The 13,638-nt window shown below is 47.1% G+C and overlaps 1 protein-coding gene across 1 annotated transcript; it reads left to right on the top strand.

Annotated features, from left to right (window-relative positions):
• The first annotated feature begins 1,609 nt into the window (after positions 1-1,609).
• Positions 1,610-4,952, top strand: OR10P1 (olfactory receptor family 10 subfamily P member 1). The gene is given in 6 exon segments (XM_060025972.1): positions 1,610-1,699; positions 4,098-4,162; positions 4,164-4,200; positions 4,203-4,433; positions 4,435-4,903; positions 4,906-4,952. Coding segments are annotated over 6 exon segments (939 nt in total).
• The last annotated feature ends 8,686 nt before the right edge of the window (positions 4,953-13,638 follow it).

The following is a 13,638-nucleotide window of genomic DNA, read 5'->3' as shown; positions in this document are numbered from 1 at the left end:
GGCTGCAAACTTTTTCTTTTTATTTATTTATAAAAATTGAAGTATAGTTGATTTACAGTATCATGTTAGTTTCAGGTGTACAGCACAGTGATTCAGTTACACACACACACATATATAACTGAGTGTATATATATATATATATATATTCTTTTTTTAATATATATATATTCTTTTTCAGATTCTCTTCTCTTACAGGTTATTACAAAATATTGGGTATAGTTCCCTGTGTTCTTCTTTCTTTCTTTCTTCTTTTTTTTTTTTTAACGTTGAGGGACAAAATTAATTGTTCAGTTATTGTGGCTGTGATTACCATTGTGCTTGTGGAGATGTTCTCATTTGAGGTCATTACTGCTGCCAAGGCTCTGGGGTCTGCGGGGCTGGTGGGCAGACCTGAGGGAGACCTGGCTGACCCCGAGGAATTAGTTAAAACTTACACAGCAACCCAGAGGAGAAAGTATTTGTTAATCATTAAGTTACATGTGGATGTACGTAAAACGCTCCTTAGACTTTCAGAGCTAAAAGGATCTCAGGGGGTTGGAGAGCCAGTCTCCTGCCCCAAGCTCACTCTCTCAGGAGCTCTTAGCACCTGTGAGATCTTCACTTACCCATTTTCCCCACGAAGTGAAAGCTCAGCCCCGGAGAGTCAGGAAGCTCTGGGGTTCAGGATACATGGATTTCCTAGACTTACGTGTGTCTTTGTGATCTCTAGGCTGGAGGCCACTATAGTTCTAGTTCCCTGGGTCTAACCTGATGTTTTCAGCTGCAACTTGAGACCCGTTTCATCTTCTAATCTTTGTGGGCTTGGCTCACAGCCACGGATCCCGTTTCTCTTTTTATTATTCTTCAGTTCTTTTTCCCTCTCCTTGGCTCCCCTCATGTCCACCCATCAACCCACACCCCAGATACTGCAGCCAACCAATTTCTATTTTCATCTGAATAAAAATGTTGTTATGAGAAAGGTCACAGGACATGATGAAGAAAACCCGCTCCTTGCCCTAGAGGCTGGGAGCGGAGGGCCTCCTGAAGCTCCTCTCTACTCAAAGTTGTAACTTTCAAGGTACTTTTCCTTCAACCTTGGTATCCTTTGGGTAGCTTCTTTTTTGGTTTTGAAATTTTATTGTCTTCCCAGACCAGGGTGGAAATGGACATGGCGAACTCACCTTCTCCCTCTCCCGATTCATGTGACACAAGGCTGAGTTTTATTATATACCAGACACTGTGCTAAGTGCTTTTCATACATTATGTTATTTAATTCCTACAACAACCCTGTGACGTAGGAATTATCTTTGTTTTACAGATGAGAAAACCGAGTCTCTGAGAGGTCCGAGTCACACAGCTTGGTGGTGAAACCAGGAGTCTAACCTGGAGAGTGATCAGTGATAGGCAGCTGAGGTAGAAAGGGCATTGGACTTGGGGTCAGAGGCTTGGGTTTGGGTCCTGGCTCGATTACTGACTAATGGGACTTGGGCAAGTCACACCTATCACATGTCCTGGCCTCAGCCTTCTCATCTGCAAAGAGATAATAATAACACCTGGTTCACTAGACAGATGATGGGATTTAACTGAAGTGATTATTCAACTAGGGCTAGACTCAGCAGATGCTCGGGCAATGTCCACTGTAGCAGAGCTGCACACGTGTGGCAGGCAGCCCCCGCAGCTGGCCCCCAGCCACTCTACCTCCTGGAGCTCAGGCTCTCATGTAATCCCCTGCCCTTGAGTAAACGGACACACCAGGTCCTTGACACGTTGGGGCTCACAACGTGGCAGATGCCTTTCCTCTGAGCGAGAGAGGGAGCGTGAGAGAGAGTGATCAAGATCACAGGCACGGTCTTTTGTAACCTGGACATTTTGGGGCTTACTTCTAACTGATTGTGCACAGCAAAAGTAATAGACTGTTGGGCTTCCCTGGTGGTACAGTGGTTAAGACTCCACGCTTCCACTGCAGGAGGCTTGGGTTCGATCTCTGGGTGGGGAAGTTCCACCTGTCGCAAGGTGCGGCCAAAAAAAAAAAAAAAAAAGTAATGGGCTGCCACTTTTGAGATTGGGTTACAAAAAGCCTCTGACTTCCATCTTGCTGACTCACGCTCTCTCACTCTCTCCCTCGCTCACTCCCTCGGAGGGAAGGTAGCTGTGCCATGGTATAAGCTGGAACCGATGGCAAGGAATGGGTGTCCCCAGCCAGTGAGCGCCTGAGACCTGACAGCAGCCCCAGGAGTGAGCCTTGGAAGCAGCCCCTCTCCCAGGGGAGCCTTGGGATAAGGGCATCCTGGTTGCCATCTTGACCGCAGTCTTATGAGAGCCACAGGCACCCAGCTAAGTCACACTCGGATTTTTTTTTTTTAATGTTTTTACTTTACAGTTGTCAACCTTCAGATATCTTTTTAAAATTTTATTTATTTGGCTGCCGTTGGGTCTTCGTTGCTGCGCGCAGGCTTTCTCTGGTTGCAGCAAGCAGGGGCTACTCTTTGTTGCGGTGCTCAGGCTTCTCATTGTGGTGGCTTTTCTTGTTGTGGAGCACGGGCTCTAGACACGTGGGCTTCAGTAGTTGCAGCACGCAGGCTCAGTAGTTGTAGCTCACGAGCTCTAGAGCACAGGCTCAGTAGTTGTGGCACGTGGGCTTAGTTGCTCCATGGCATGTGGGATCTTCCCAGACCAGGGCTCGAACCCGTGTCCCCTGCATTGGCAGGCGGATTCTCAGCCACTGTGCCACCAGGGAAGCCCCCCACATTCGGAATTTTGACTCAGAAACATTGAGTTTATAAATGCTTGTTGTTTCAAGTTACTAAGTTTTGAAATGATACAGCATGGAAGGCTGTGGAGGGGATGTGGTTTTTCTGGGAGAAGCAGAGGAGACTTCTTAGAGGGTGTGTGTCTGTGCTTGGCCTGGAAAGGTGGGCAGGACGCAAACTTGAAGAGGAGAAAGGTTCTCAGGCAGGGGAATGGCAAGCAGGTGTATTCCAGGAATGTGAGATCTGGTCTGGCGGAAATCACCTCACCTACCTATGGATCTGATGGAAACATCCTACCTGAGGCGAGAGTGGGCTCTTCCCTATCAGGCGTGCTCGGCTCTGCCCTTAATTCACTGAATGATCCAGGATGAACCAGATGAGCTTTTCCAGATCTCAGCTTCCTCCTCTGTAGACTGGAGTCTGGACAAGTAGATCTTTCAAGTCCCCTTCCTTTTACCATCTCCTCACCCACAGCTCAGAGAGAGGGGATGACCTGGAATGTGGCTACTCAGAGATTCACCACACGGGGGAGATGTGATATCATTTTGAATACCTCCAGAGTTACACTGCTCTTCCGGAAAGAAGTCTGCCTTTTTGGGTCCATTGCCCGGACTCTCTACCACCTCCTTCCTGTTTTTTATTTATAACTATTTTATTATTTTATTTTATTCAAATACTATCTTTTATTTCACTTAAAAATTTTAAAGTGGTAGAGCAAAAATACCTAAGGCAGCCAGGACTTTGGTGTTAAATGAGGTTTAAAAGAAGTTTTTTTTTTTTTTTTTTCCGGTACGCGGGCCTCTCACTGTTGTGGCCTCTCCCGTTGCAGAGCACAGGCTCCGGATGCGCAGGCTCAGCGGCCATGGCTCATGGGCCCAGCCGCTCCGCAGCATGTGGGATCTTCCCGGACCGGGGCACGAACCCGTGTCCCCTGCATCGGCAGGCGGACTCTCAACCACTGAGCCACCAATCTACCTAAAATCTAGTTTCTGAGAACGAAGCAATGCATTCTGTGGTTAAGATTGATTGCAGAAATTTTACTTCAAGCAAGAGAACTTAAAATTTTACAGAACTTTACAGGAACTTGTAGAAATGCTCAAATCGTAAACCTGGAAACAACCTAAGTGCTCTTCTCACAGCCTTTCTATGACGCATATGTCTCAAAAATGTGCACTGACAATCAGAAACATTCGCTATTCACCAAATTGCAAAATTAAACTACTGATAAAAACATTTCCAAAGGCACAAGTAGGCATAATTGGTTGAAAGTAAATCAGATATTTAAAAATACCAAAATATGTTAAAACAAATTCCATCTTTTTCTTTTCATGTTTCATATATGATTTTTTCTTATTGTGTGATCAACAGATCAAAAACACATGTTTGGGGGTGCTTCTGGTCTACCGGGTCACCCTGCTGGGCAACTCACTGATCCCTCCTCACCCTGGCAGACGCTGCCCTGCACTCGCCCATATGCACTTCTTCCTGCGCCACTTCTCTGTGGCGGGGCTCCTCTACACCAAGACCATCGTGCCCAGGATGCTGGCCGACCTCCTCTCCTCCGTCCCCGCCATCCCGCCCACCGGCTGCTTCACCCAGCTGTACTTCTCGCTCCCTGTCATCGCTGAACGCGGCCTGCTCACGGCCATGGCCAGTGACCGCTATGCTGCCGTCTGCCGGCAGCTGCATCACTCCACCCTGATGGGGCCAGGGAGTGTGTGTGCGCATGGTGGGCACCTCCTACCACATGGGCATCATCACCGGCACCTTCATCTTCACTTTGCCTTTCCCTGGTACCAACACCATCCATCACTTCCTGTGTGACATCCTGCCTGTGCTGAGGCTGGCCAGCTTGAGCACCTTGTGGGGTGAAGTGGGCAATCTTGCCCTCACGATAGCCTTTATCCTGACCCCCTTCTCATTGACTGTAGCCTCCTATGCCTGTATTCTTAGCATCATCCTTGGGGTCGCGACATCCCAGGGACGTTGAAGAATCTTCTCTACCTGTTCCTCCCACCTACTTGCAATCATGCTCTTTTTTGGGATGGGGACTGTTGCCTACATGAGGCCATGGGCAGGCTCCTCCCAGGACGGGGACCAGATCCTTGCCGTCTTCTACACAGCTGTCACTCCCATGTTCAACCCTTTGGTCTACACTCTGAGAAACAAGGAGGTCACGGGGTAATGAGGCAGCTCGTGAAGAGATATGTCTGGAGCCCTTGACCCCCTCAAGTTCTTGGAGATAAGGGCCTGATCCTTGGAGATTTTCAAGGAGGAGGGCTCAGCTGGAGTCCCTGCTCTGGGTGGTGTGGGTGCCAGCTCGAGGGCCCAGGGCTCTGACCTGCTGCTCAGAGCTTGGCTTCTGGGGCCTGTTCTTACGGCCTTGACCTGACTTGTTTGTAGGTACAAAGCTGGAGAGATATGCACTCGGGGGAGGTTGAGGAGGTGCCCGTTTTGTGCGACGATTGAGCAATTCTGGTCTTTCATGAGGTTCAGGGCGCCTTCCTGGGCTACGATTCCTGTAGACAGTGTTTCTCCCCCTTCTCCCAGACTCCTCACTGGAAGCCTTTCTCTTTCCCATCAGTCACCTCCGCTACCACATGAGCTCCTTTACTTCAGGTGCGAGGTCTGACCTGGGGTAGGAACAGGGCAGGGAATAGTTGACCTGGCTTTGGTGCTTCAGGTGCCGAGTCTTGCTTGGTGTTGCTTTAGGTCTGGAAGCATCTGTCTCGTTACTTTGTTGTGACTTACAGGTTCTCTCCCGGGATCCCGGAGATGTTGATATTCTCTACTTAGCTTCTTTCTCACCCATGGACTGACTTCCTCTTCACCTCCTCTGATCCTAGGGTAGAAATGCACATACATCTCTAGACTCTGACTCTGATCAGAAGGTCTGGTCTGGCTCCTGGACTCCCACGATGATGCTTTTGTTTCTTGTAAACTGTCCACTATTTGTGCTTGAAGCCACCTTAATTTGCCTGCCGGGAGGATCTAACACCATTTTACTTTTCTTGGGCAGCCCATTCTTGCTTGTTTATAAACTCTCCTTTAGCACTAAGCTGCAAGAGGGACAGTGTAATATAAGCAGGAAAATCACTCTCAAGGCACAGTACATGAGGGCCTTTAAAATAGCATTGATTTTCATTTATTAAAGTAACACTGTTAATTGCAGGGAATTTTGCGTCCAGAAGAAAAGACAGTAACTATTAATACTTTGGTGTTAATAATGCCCTTGGGAACTTATTGTGGTCTGGTTTCCCTCTGTATATGTATATATGCGTATTTTTAAAAATTAAAAAAATGGGATTATATTGTGTGAATTGCTCACGACTTTTGTTTTCCACTTTATCAAAATATATTGTAATGTTTTACCATATAAATAGGCTTCTAAAGCATTATTTTAATATCTATATAGTTGGATACTAAAATTTAAAGCAATCTTCTATTATTGGAATTAAATATTTTTGTTATTGCTTTTGCTGAGATAGATATCACTGCAGTTATATCTTTGTATACTTATGCTTTTCAGAGCACAAACTTCTAGAAATGGAATTGCTGAGTCAAAACATACGCACAATTTCAGAGCTTTTGAAACATACTGCCAAATTGCCGTCCAAAAGAATTTTTGTTGTTTTACCGTCCAACTGAGGGCAGTCCAATCTTCAGGGCAAGGAAATGGACTAAGGGTCAGGAAGGGTTAGATAGCCCAGGGAAGAACAGGGTGGGGAAGGAATGGATGTCTAGGATCTTGTAATGCAGAAAAGACCTGATGAGAAGGACATGAACTCACCTCCCCTCAGTCTACCAAGGACTGGCTGAGACACACTTGGACTGAGAGTGCAACACGAGGCATCAAAGCTAGACTCAAGGAATGACTTCCTGATAGAGTTGGTATCTGAACAAGACAAGGGGAGAGACTTTTTCCTCATGTTCTGAGCTAAGGGTGGAGGCAAGAGGAGGAGGATGTGTTGAAATTGGACGGGCTCAGCCCTAAGTGGCTTCGTGCTTCTTTCACCTGAGGTGGTGACCATCAGCTCTGGAGGCTGAGGTCCCCTATTTTCAGGAACCCCATACAGAGTTGCCAAAACAATACTGGATGTTCTGTTAAATTTGAATTTCGGATGAACAACAAGTAATTTTGTTTGTTTGTTTGTGTGTTTTTTTGTTTGGTATTTTTTCTCGGTACGTGGGCCTCTCACCGCTGCCGCCCCTCCCGTTGCGGAGCACAGGCTCCGGACGTGCAGGCTCAGTGGCCATGGCTCACGGGCCCAGCCGCTCCGTGGCGTGTGGGATCTTCCCGGACCAGGGCACGAAACCGCGTCCCCTGCATTGGCAGGCGGACTCTCAACTACTGCGCCACCAGGGAAGCCCAACAACAAGTAATTTTTTGGTATAAGTGTGTTCTGTGAAATATTTGGCCAGAAGGATTTTTAGCACCATTTTATCTTTCTCAAGAAAGCAATATTTGGGACATGCGTACGTTAAAAAATTATTCTTTGTTCATCAGAAAATCAAATTTGATTAGATGTCTTATATTTTTATTTGCTACATCTGGCAACTCTATCCCCAGGTGCTATTCAAGCAGGGCTGGAACTGCAGGTGGAGGTCAGGATCTAAGTAGAAAGCTCTGATCATCTCCATTTAGGAAGAAGGAAGCCACTTGGGAAAAAGTAATTTCCTCTGATGTGAGTCCTTTGAGCAGAAACTCACTCTTAGTACTCGCGTGAATGCTGGTCTTCCTGTAAGTGCAAAAGAGGATATGGAAGGCTGGGGATGGAGGAGTCCATGTCTGTCCTTGGGAATAAGGGACATTAAAGAGTGGAATAGGGTTCCTTAATATATTAGCAAGTCTAGGAGTGGAGAATATGGAGCTGGCTAAGGAAGGTTTACCAGAAGGCTGGTTACAGATAGCACTATGGCACAGTGGTTTAGAGCTTGGCTTTGGTGCTAGAAAGCTCCAAGATCCAATCCTGACTGCCATTTACTATCTGTGAGATCTTGGGAGGTTTCTTAACATTTTTATACCTTAATTTTTCCTAATGTGTAAAACAATGATTTCCATCATTTCTATGCTTCACAGGATAGTCGTGAGGATAAAATGTAGCCTTCCCAGTCATTCTTTGCTATATGGTCACTTAGCATCATCTGAAATCAACTTATTAGTTTATGGTTTCTCTCCTTTCACTAAAATACTTGTCCTATAAAGGCAAGGATGCTGCCTGTCTTGTTCACTAGTGTATTCTAGTGCCTAGAATAGTGCCTGGCACATGGTAGATGTTCAAGAAATGTTTGTTGAATAGATAAATAAATATTAAAAAATTGCTCAGCACAGTGCATGGCAAATAGTAAAGTGTTAAATAGTTTATTTTGATTACTAGTATGATTGGTACTGCTACCATTTGCATTTCTGTGAACTTCAGTGAAAACTTTCATTGAGGTTTTTAGACATCTTAAAAATTTGGGGGCTTCCCTGGTGGCGCAGTGGTTGAGAGTCCGCCTGCCGATGCAGGGGACGTGGGTTCGTGCCCCAGTCTGGGAAGATCCCACATGCCGCAGAGTGGCTGGGCCCGTGAGCCATGGCCACTGAGCCTGTGCGTCCGGAGCCTGTGTTCCGCAACGGGAGACGCCACAGCAGTGAGAGGCCCGCATACCGCAAAAAAAATATAAATAAATAAATAAATAAAATAAAAATTAAACATTTCTATATATGGGCATGTAAAGTATATAAGTTAAATATCTATAAAATTATAATGACCTCTATTTCTCATCTGTTAAGTGATACAATAATATTTTCTGGAAAAAGATCTGTTACATTCCAAATCATTTGTTTACATATAAGAACAGCTGACAGATATGTGTAATTTTACAAGGCTCGGAGAACAATACTTTTCCTAAAAGTAAAAGATGAGTTTTAATAATTTGTTGAATCTTAAAAGTCGAAAGGTAAATATGTGATACATTTGCTAACTATAGACACAAGTGATGTAATATAGGCTTATACTTCTCAAAGATGGAAACAGCAGAAGTATTATTTTCTCTAAAACAACGTACAAAAAAGGAACATACATAGAATAAGAAAATATAAAAAATGACAAAAGTGAAGTAAAATAGATTTAACAATGAATGTAAATGAGATATACTACCTTTATTTTAAGAGAATTACATTTGTGACAAAGAAAAGGAAATCTGATTTATAAAAATCTCAGCTATAAGAGATTTCATAGAAAAACTGAAATTCAAAGCATAATATATAATATATTGTAGATGATATACTACATTGTGGGTAAATATAATAGACTTCTCTTGAGTTTTCTAAATTATGTTTGGTGGTTGAAGAAAAATTCTAATACAGTCTTCTGTAGTTCTAACTGTATAATATATAGATCAAATATTTAAGAAAATTCAATTTTAAATAAGAGAGGGTAAACAAACATAAACAGAGAGTAAATTCCTATATATAAACATAAGTGATGCATATAATTTAAGCTTATATTTCTCAAAGGTGAAAGTGAATGGGTAATTATTTATTTAAAAGCAAAATACAAAAAAAAAGGAACATAGAACAAAGATATTAAAATGGCAAAAGTAAAGAACAATAACAGATCTTTACAGTCAATGTAAATGAGATAAATCCCTCCCGTTTCAAAATATGGTGTCTACTATATATGTGGGAGTGGGGGGAAAAGCTGAAGCTTTGAAAAGTCACAGCTATCAAATGCTACATAAAAAAGTTAAAAATCAAAGTTTTAATAAGATACACCATATAAAAAATTTTAAGTCAGCACCATAGTGATGTGAGACGTTCTCTTTGTTTCTCCCCTTCAATCTACAACCAGTAAAACATCCATAATTCAACAAAGGTACCTCTGCCCAACACACCAGGACACCAGAGAAAGCCACACATCTGCACATCTAAAGCGGGGGTGGGTGGGTAGGCGGGAAACAGAGGAGGCAGAGCCAGGGGATAAGCAGATTTGGCACATGTGGTCCCAGACCCCCAGCTGAGCCTGTAGTCCCAGGGAAGCCGGTGGCTGCAGGGAAGGTGGCACACATGACTCAGGCCTGCATGATGCAATAGCGACCACAGCCACAAGAAATCATGCAACAGCAGAGCCCACCACCCCATTTCTATAGCTGGAGAGGCACTCGTGACTCTGGCCCCTTGCCCACAGCAGCAGCACCTGTGAACTCAGCAACTCCAGATGCAGCAGAGGAACCCGTGACCACAGCTTCCCCGAAACTTTTGCCTTCCCCCTGGGGTGGTGGAGCCTGCATCCCAGGAGACCCCGAAGGTAGCAGAGATGCCAGCCATCCCAGAACCCCAGGTGGTGACATTCGCCACAGCAGCAGCAAGGCACCAGTGACCCTGGATGCACAAGCAGCAACAATGAGGGCACTGGGCAACTACCTCTGGCGGAGGTAGTGGAGGGTGGAAAGTGTCAAATCTCTAATATAACCAGAGGCAGCTCAGGTAAGAGGGACCGAAAACTGGTGTTATAGTACCACCTACTGAAAACAAGAGAAAAACCGCTAATTACTAACCTGTTGAATCATTATAATCTTTTTTTTTTTAAAGCAGCTTTTCCTAAAGAAGAAAGGTGTTCACTACTTCAAATGTACCAGCAGAGAAACAACTCATCAAACACCATGAAAAACCACAGTAACACAGTAGCACGAAATTAAAATGACAATTCTCCAGAAATGAAACTCAAAGCCACTTCATTTGTTACATAAACACATTTCTGGTTTCAACAGAAACATTTTTCTTTTAAAAGACAGAAATGTAACTAAAACCATCTAAAAGTAAAGAGTTTGGAAAATATGAGACAGTCTCATGACTGGATATGATTCCTTGTACTCCTTACAGTAGAGTAAACCCTCTACCAACTATGAAATCAAGTAATTCATGAATAAACAAAAGTATGAAAAGAAGCAAATATTTGTTTAACAGGAAGTAATTTTGCAACGTGGATTGCATTTCTTCACTGTTTAGATCATGAGTTAAATTTGTTAAAATGAACAAGTACTAGGGAAAATTATGTAGCTTCTCTCTCTCTCTCTCTCTCTTTAGTTCTCTGTACTTTTTTAGTGACTAGACCAACAAGCAAGCATACCCGTGATGGGTCCTGAGAGAAATTCTCTCCTGGGGAGGAAAACCGAAGTAGTGGCCATTCCCTCTGCAAGGGACCTAAATGTCTCTCTGACCAGTAATGTGTTTTCTATCATAATGCAAAAAGAAAAATAAGAGATAAAATTATTAATTAGTAAACTCACCCGGTCTTTGGAAAACTAGAAGGGCTCCTGGTCCGGCACCTGGCTCAGCTCTTGCGACACCGCCTGGAGCGAGGAGGAGCTGGCGCCCAGCGCCCGAGGAGGTGGGCCTCGTGCTGGAGCGCGGCGGCCTGACGCTCGACGTGAACCGGCGGCTGCGCGAGCCTGCTGCTTCCTGGATGACGACCTGCAGAAGGAGCGCAGGCCTGCGCCCTGTGGCAGTCCTTGGGGCGCCGCGCAGACGGCGCCGTGTGGCACGAGGTGGCCCGCGACCGCGGAAGCTGCGCGAACGCGAGGCGCACCCGGACGCCCTGCTGCGCGGGAACCTGGAGCTCACCGAGCAGCTGCTGCTGCTGGACCGGGAGCGCGGGGCGCGGGCGGCGGCTCCTGCAGCTCCATCGATAGCCAGGCCGGCTTGAGCGGGCCAATGGCGGGCGACGCGGCGGGAGACACGGGCGACTGCAACAGCCCAGACGCCCACCAGCACTTCCCGGCCCCGCTGCTGCCCCCCGGACCGCACAGGGCCCGCAAACAAGGCCGTCGCCACTTGCATGTCCCTGGACGACCTGTTGGCGCCATCTCACCACCGAAGCATCCCCAACGGCCTGCACGGTAAGGAAGGCACTGGCCGGGCAGCGCGGGTCTCGGGCGCACAACCCCTTCCCCCACAGGTGGCCGCCACTCTAGAGCCCTCCTCCAGCTGGCGTCCGGCTCTGGGCAGGGAGATCCCAAGCCCACCTGCAGTGGGGCTTTGGGTGGTGATTTTCTGGTTAAAAGATGGAGGCGTGGAATCAGCAGTGGGCCCGGGACCCGCCAGACCCCAGAAAAGTTTCTCTCCGGCGGAGTTATGAGTATTAGAGGCTGGAACTGTGGGGCTGGCTGGAGGCGCCGCATCCCAGCCTGGAAACCCTTGTCCGGGAGCGGGAAGTTTTTCATGGAAAAACAAACAAACAAAACAAAACCCCGAAAGGCCTTTTGCGCAAAAGTGAAATTTCCCCTCTTATTTAGGACAACAGGCAGCTCCAAACGTGAGCAGCGTTCACGTGTGTGCTGGGGCTGGAATGCCTCCCGGGCTTCTCCGTGCTGCCTGCCCGCTGGGAACGGGCACAGGCAGCTGGGCCAGAGGACCAGGGCTAAGAGCCTTCCTGGTTGGCTCTTAATCCTGCGCTTCTCAGGGTCCGGGGACCTTTCTCAGCCGAGACTGTAAGACTTCGCAGAGGAGTATGTGCTTGGAATGGATCCTGGCTTTTCATCTCCGCGTGCCTCAGTTTCCTTCTCTGTAGAATGGAGACGATGATCCCTACCACCTGGATTTGAGGTGGATAAAAGCCTCTGAAGGGATTTGTAAACTGTTGGTTACGTTACGGGAAGCGCCACGGTTGTGGGCGGCCAGGCTGTGTGTGGGAGGACCTTTGGCCTCAGGAAAGCATGGCGACCGTCTCCCACACCCGTGTGACTGTCCGACCCAGGGCAGAGGGCTCTGTAGGGGCGGAGCAGCCGGGCCCCAGTTGCCAGCCCTCTGATCAGTAACTCCTCCCTGTTGCCTCGCCCCTCTCCTGCCTCCGTGTCCTTCCACATTTTTGGTGGATTGGCTCCTGCTTCTGGTGGTAATTGCTGCTGCCTGGATATGTGCCTGAAGGTGGAGATGAAACAGCCCTTTCTGGTTCTCTTTGAAGGCTTTCCTAGTTCAGAGAAAATGTATCTCGTCATCTTAAATGACTGTTCTTCCCCAGAGAGACAGCCTGGGGATGGGGTGGGGACCGGACCCTCTCTGTTTGGTTCGATGGCCAAGTGGCCTGTGCAGGTGCCTTGCCGTGGGGGCGGGGGTCTGTGCCCGGGAAGGTCGGGTGCTAGCCCGGCAGTTCTTCCTTTACCTTCTCAGTCTGTGAGTTCAGGGCAGGACTAGGGTCCGCGGGATATTTTGCTACTGATTAGCAATCTGAGGCTCCAACTTGGGTTTCTCTTTATAACTCTGTGTACACCCCAAGCTCCCAGCGTGGGCTCCTTAAGGCCAGTGGGAGTAGCTCAAAGTGAAGTGGTTTAATTTGTTAGGGTTGCATGGTCTGGGGAGTGAGGAGTCCCTGCCCCAGCCTCTCTGGCCTCACCTTCTGGGGGGCCTTGTGAGGTTCAGATTTCTGGGCCTCGGTTTCCCCAGGTACAGTATGAAGCAGGGGATTGCAGTAGTCCTGTGGCTAGGAAAGGAACTCTTTCTGGTTTTCAGCTGTGTCATCGATAACACTGGCGAGAGTGATTCTCTGCAGGCCACCGAAGTGCCGGAGTGTCAGAGCATATTTGCAGGGAAGTTCTGTCATGTTTTGGACAAGGAGACACAGACCCTGTCTGGCTCAGGGTTTTGCTGCCACGGTCATTGGTGCAGGAGTCGAGGACTGGGCTGCACTTGAGGTTTCCCACCCCACTAGGCAGTGGGCGGGGTGGAGCTCTGGGTTTTCCTGCAGAATACGTGCTCCCCCAAGTCCCACGCGCGCTCGGAACAAGGCTGCCGCAGATTTTGTGTGTTGAAATAAAAATTCAGCATTATTACCACAAATTTCAGTTACAGGTGGGACTGCTGTCATTTAGTTTTGTTTCTTAAAGTCCTGTGTGACCTTGAGATGTTTTCCCAACAATATGAGTAGGA

This window comes from Delphinus delphis, chromosome 11 (genome assembly GCF_949987515.2).
Source record: "Delphinus delphis chromosome 11, mDelDel1.2, whole genome shotgun sequence".
NCBI lineage: Eukaryota > Metazoa > Chordata > Mammalia > Artiodactyla > Delphinidae > Delphinus > Delphinus delphis.
This window is presented reverse-complemented; position numbering and strand designations above follow the sequence as displayed.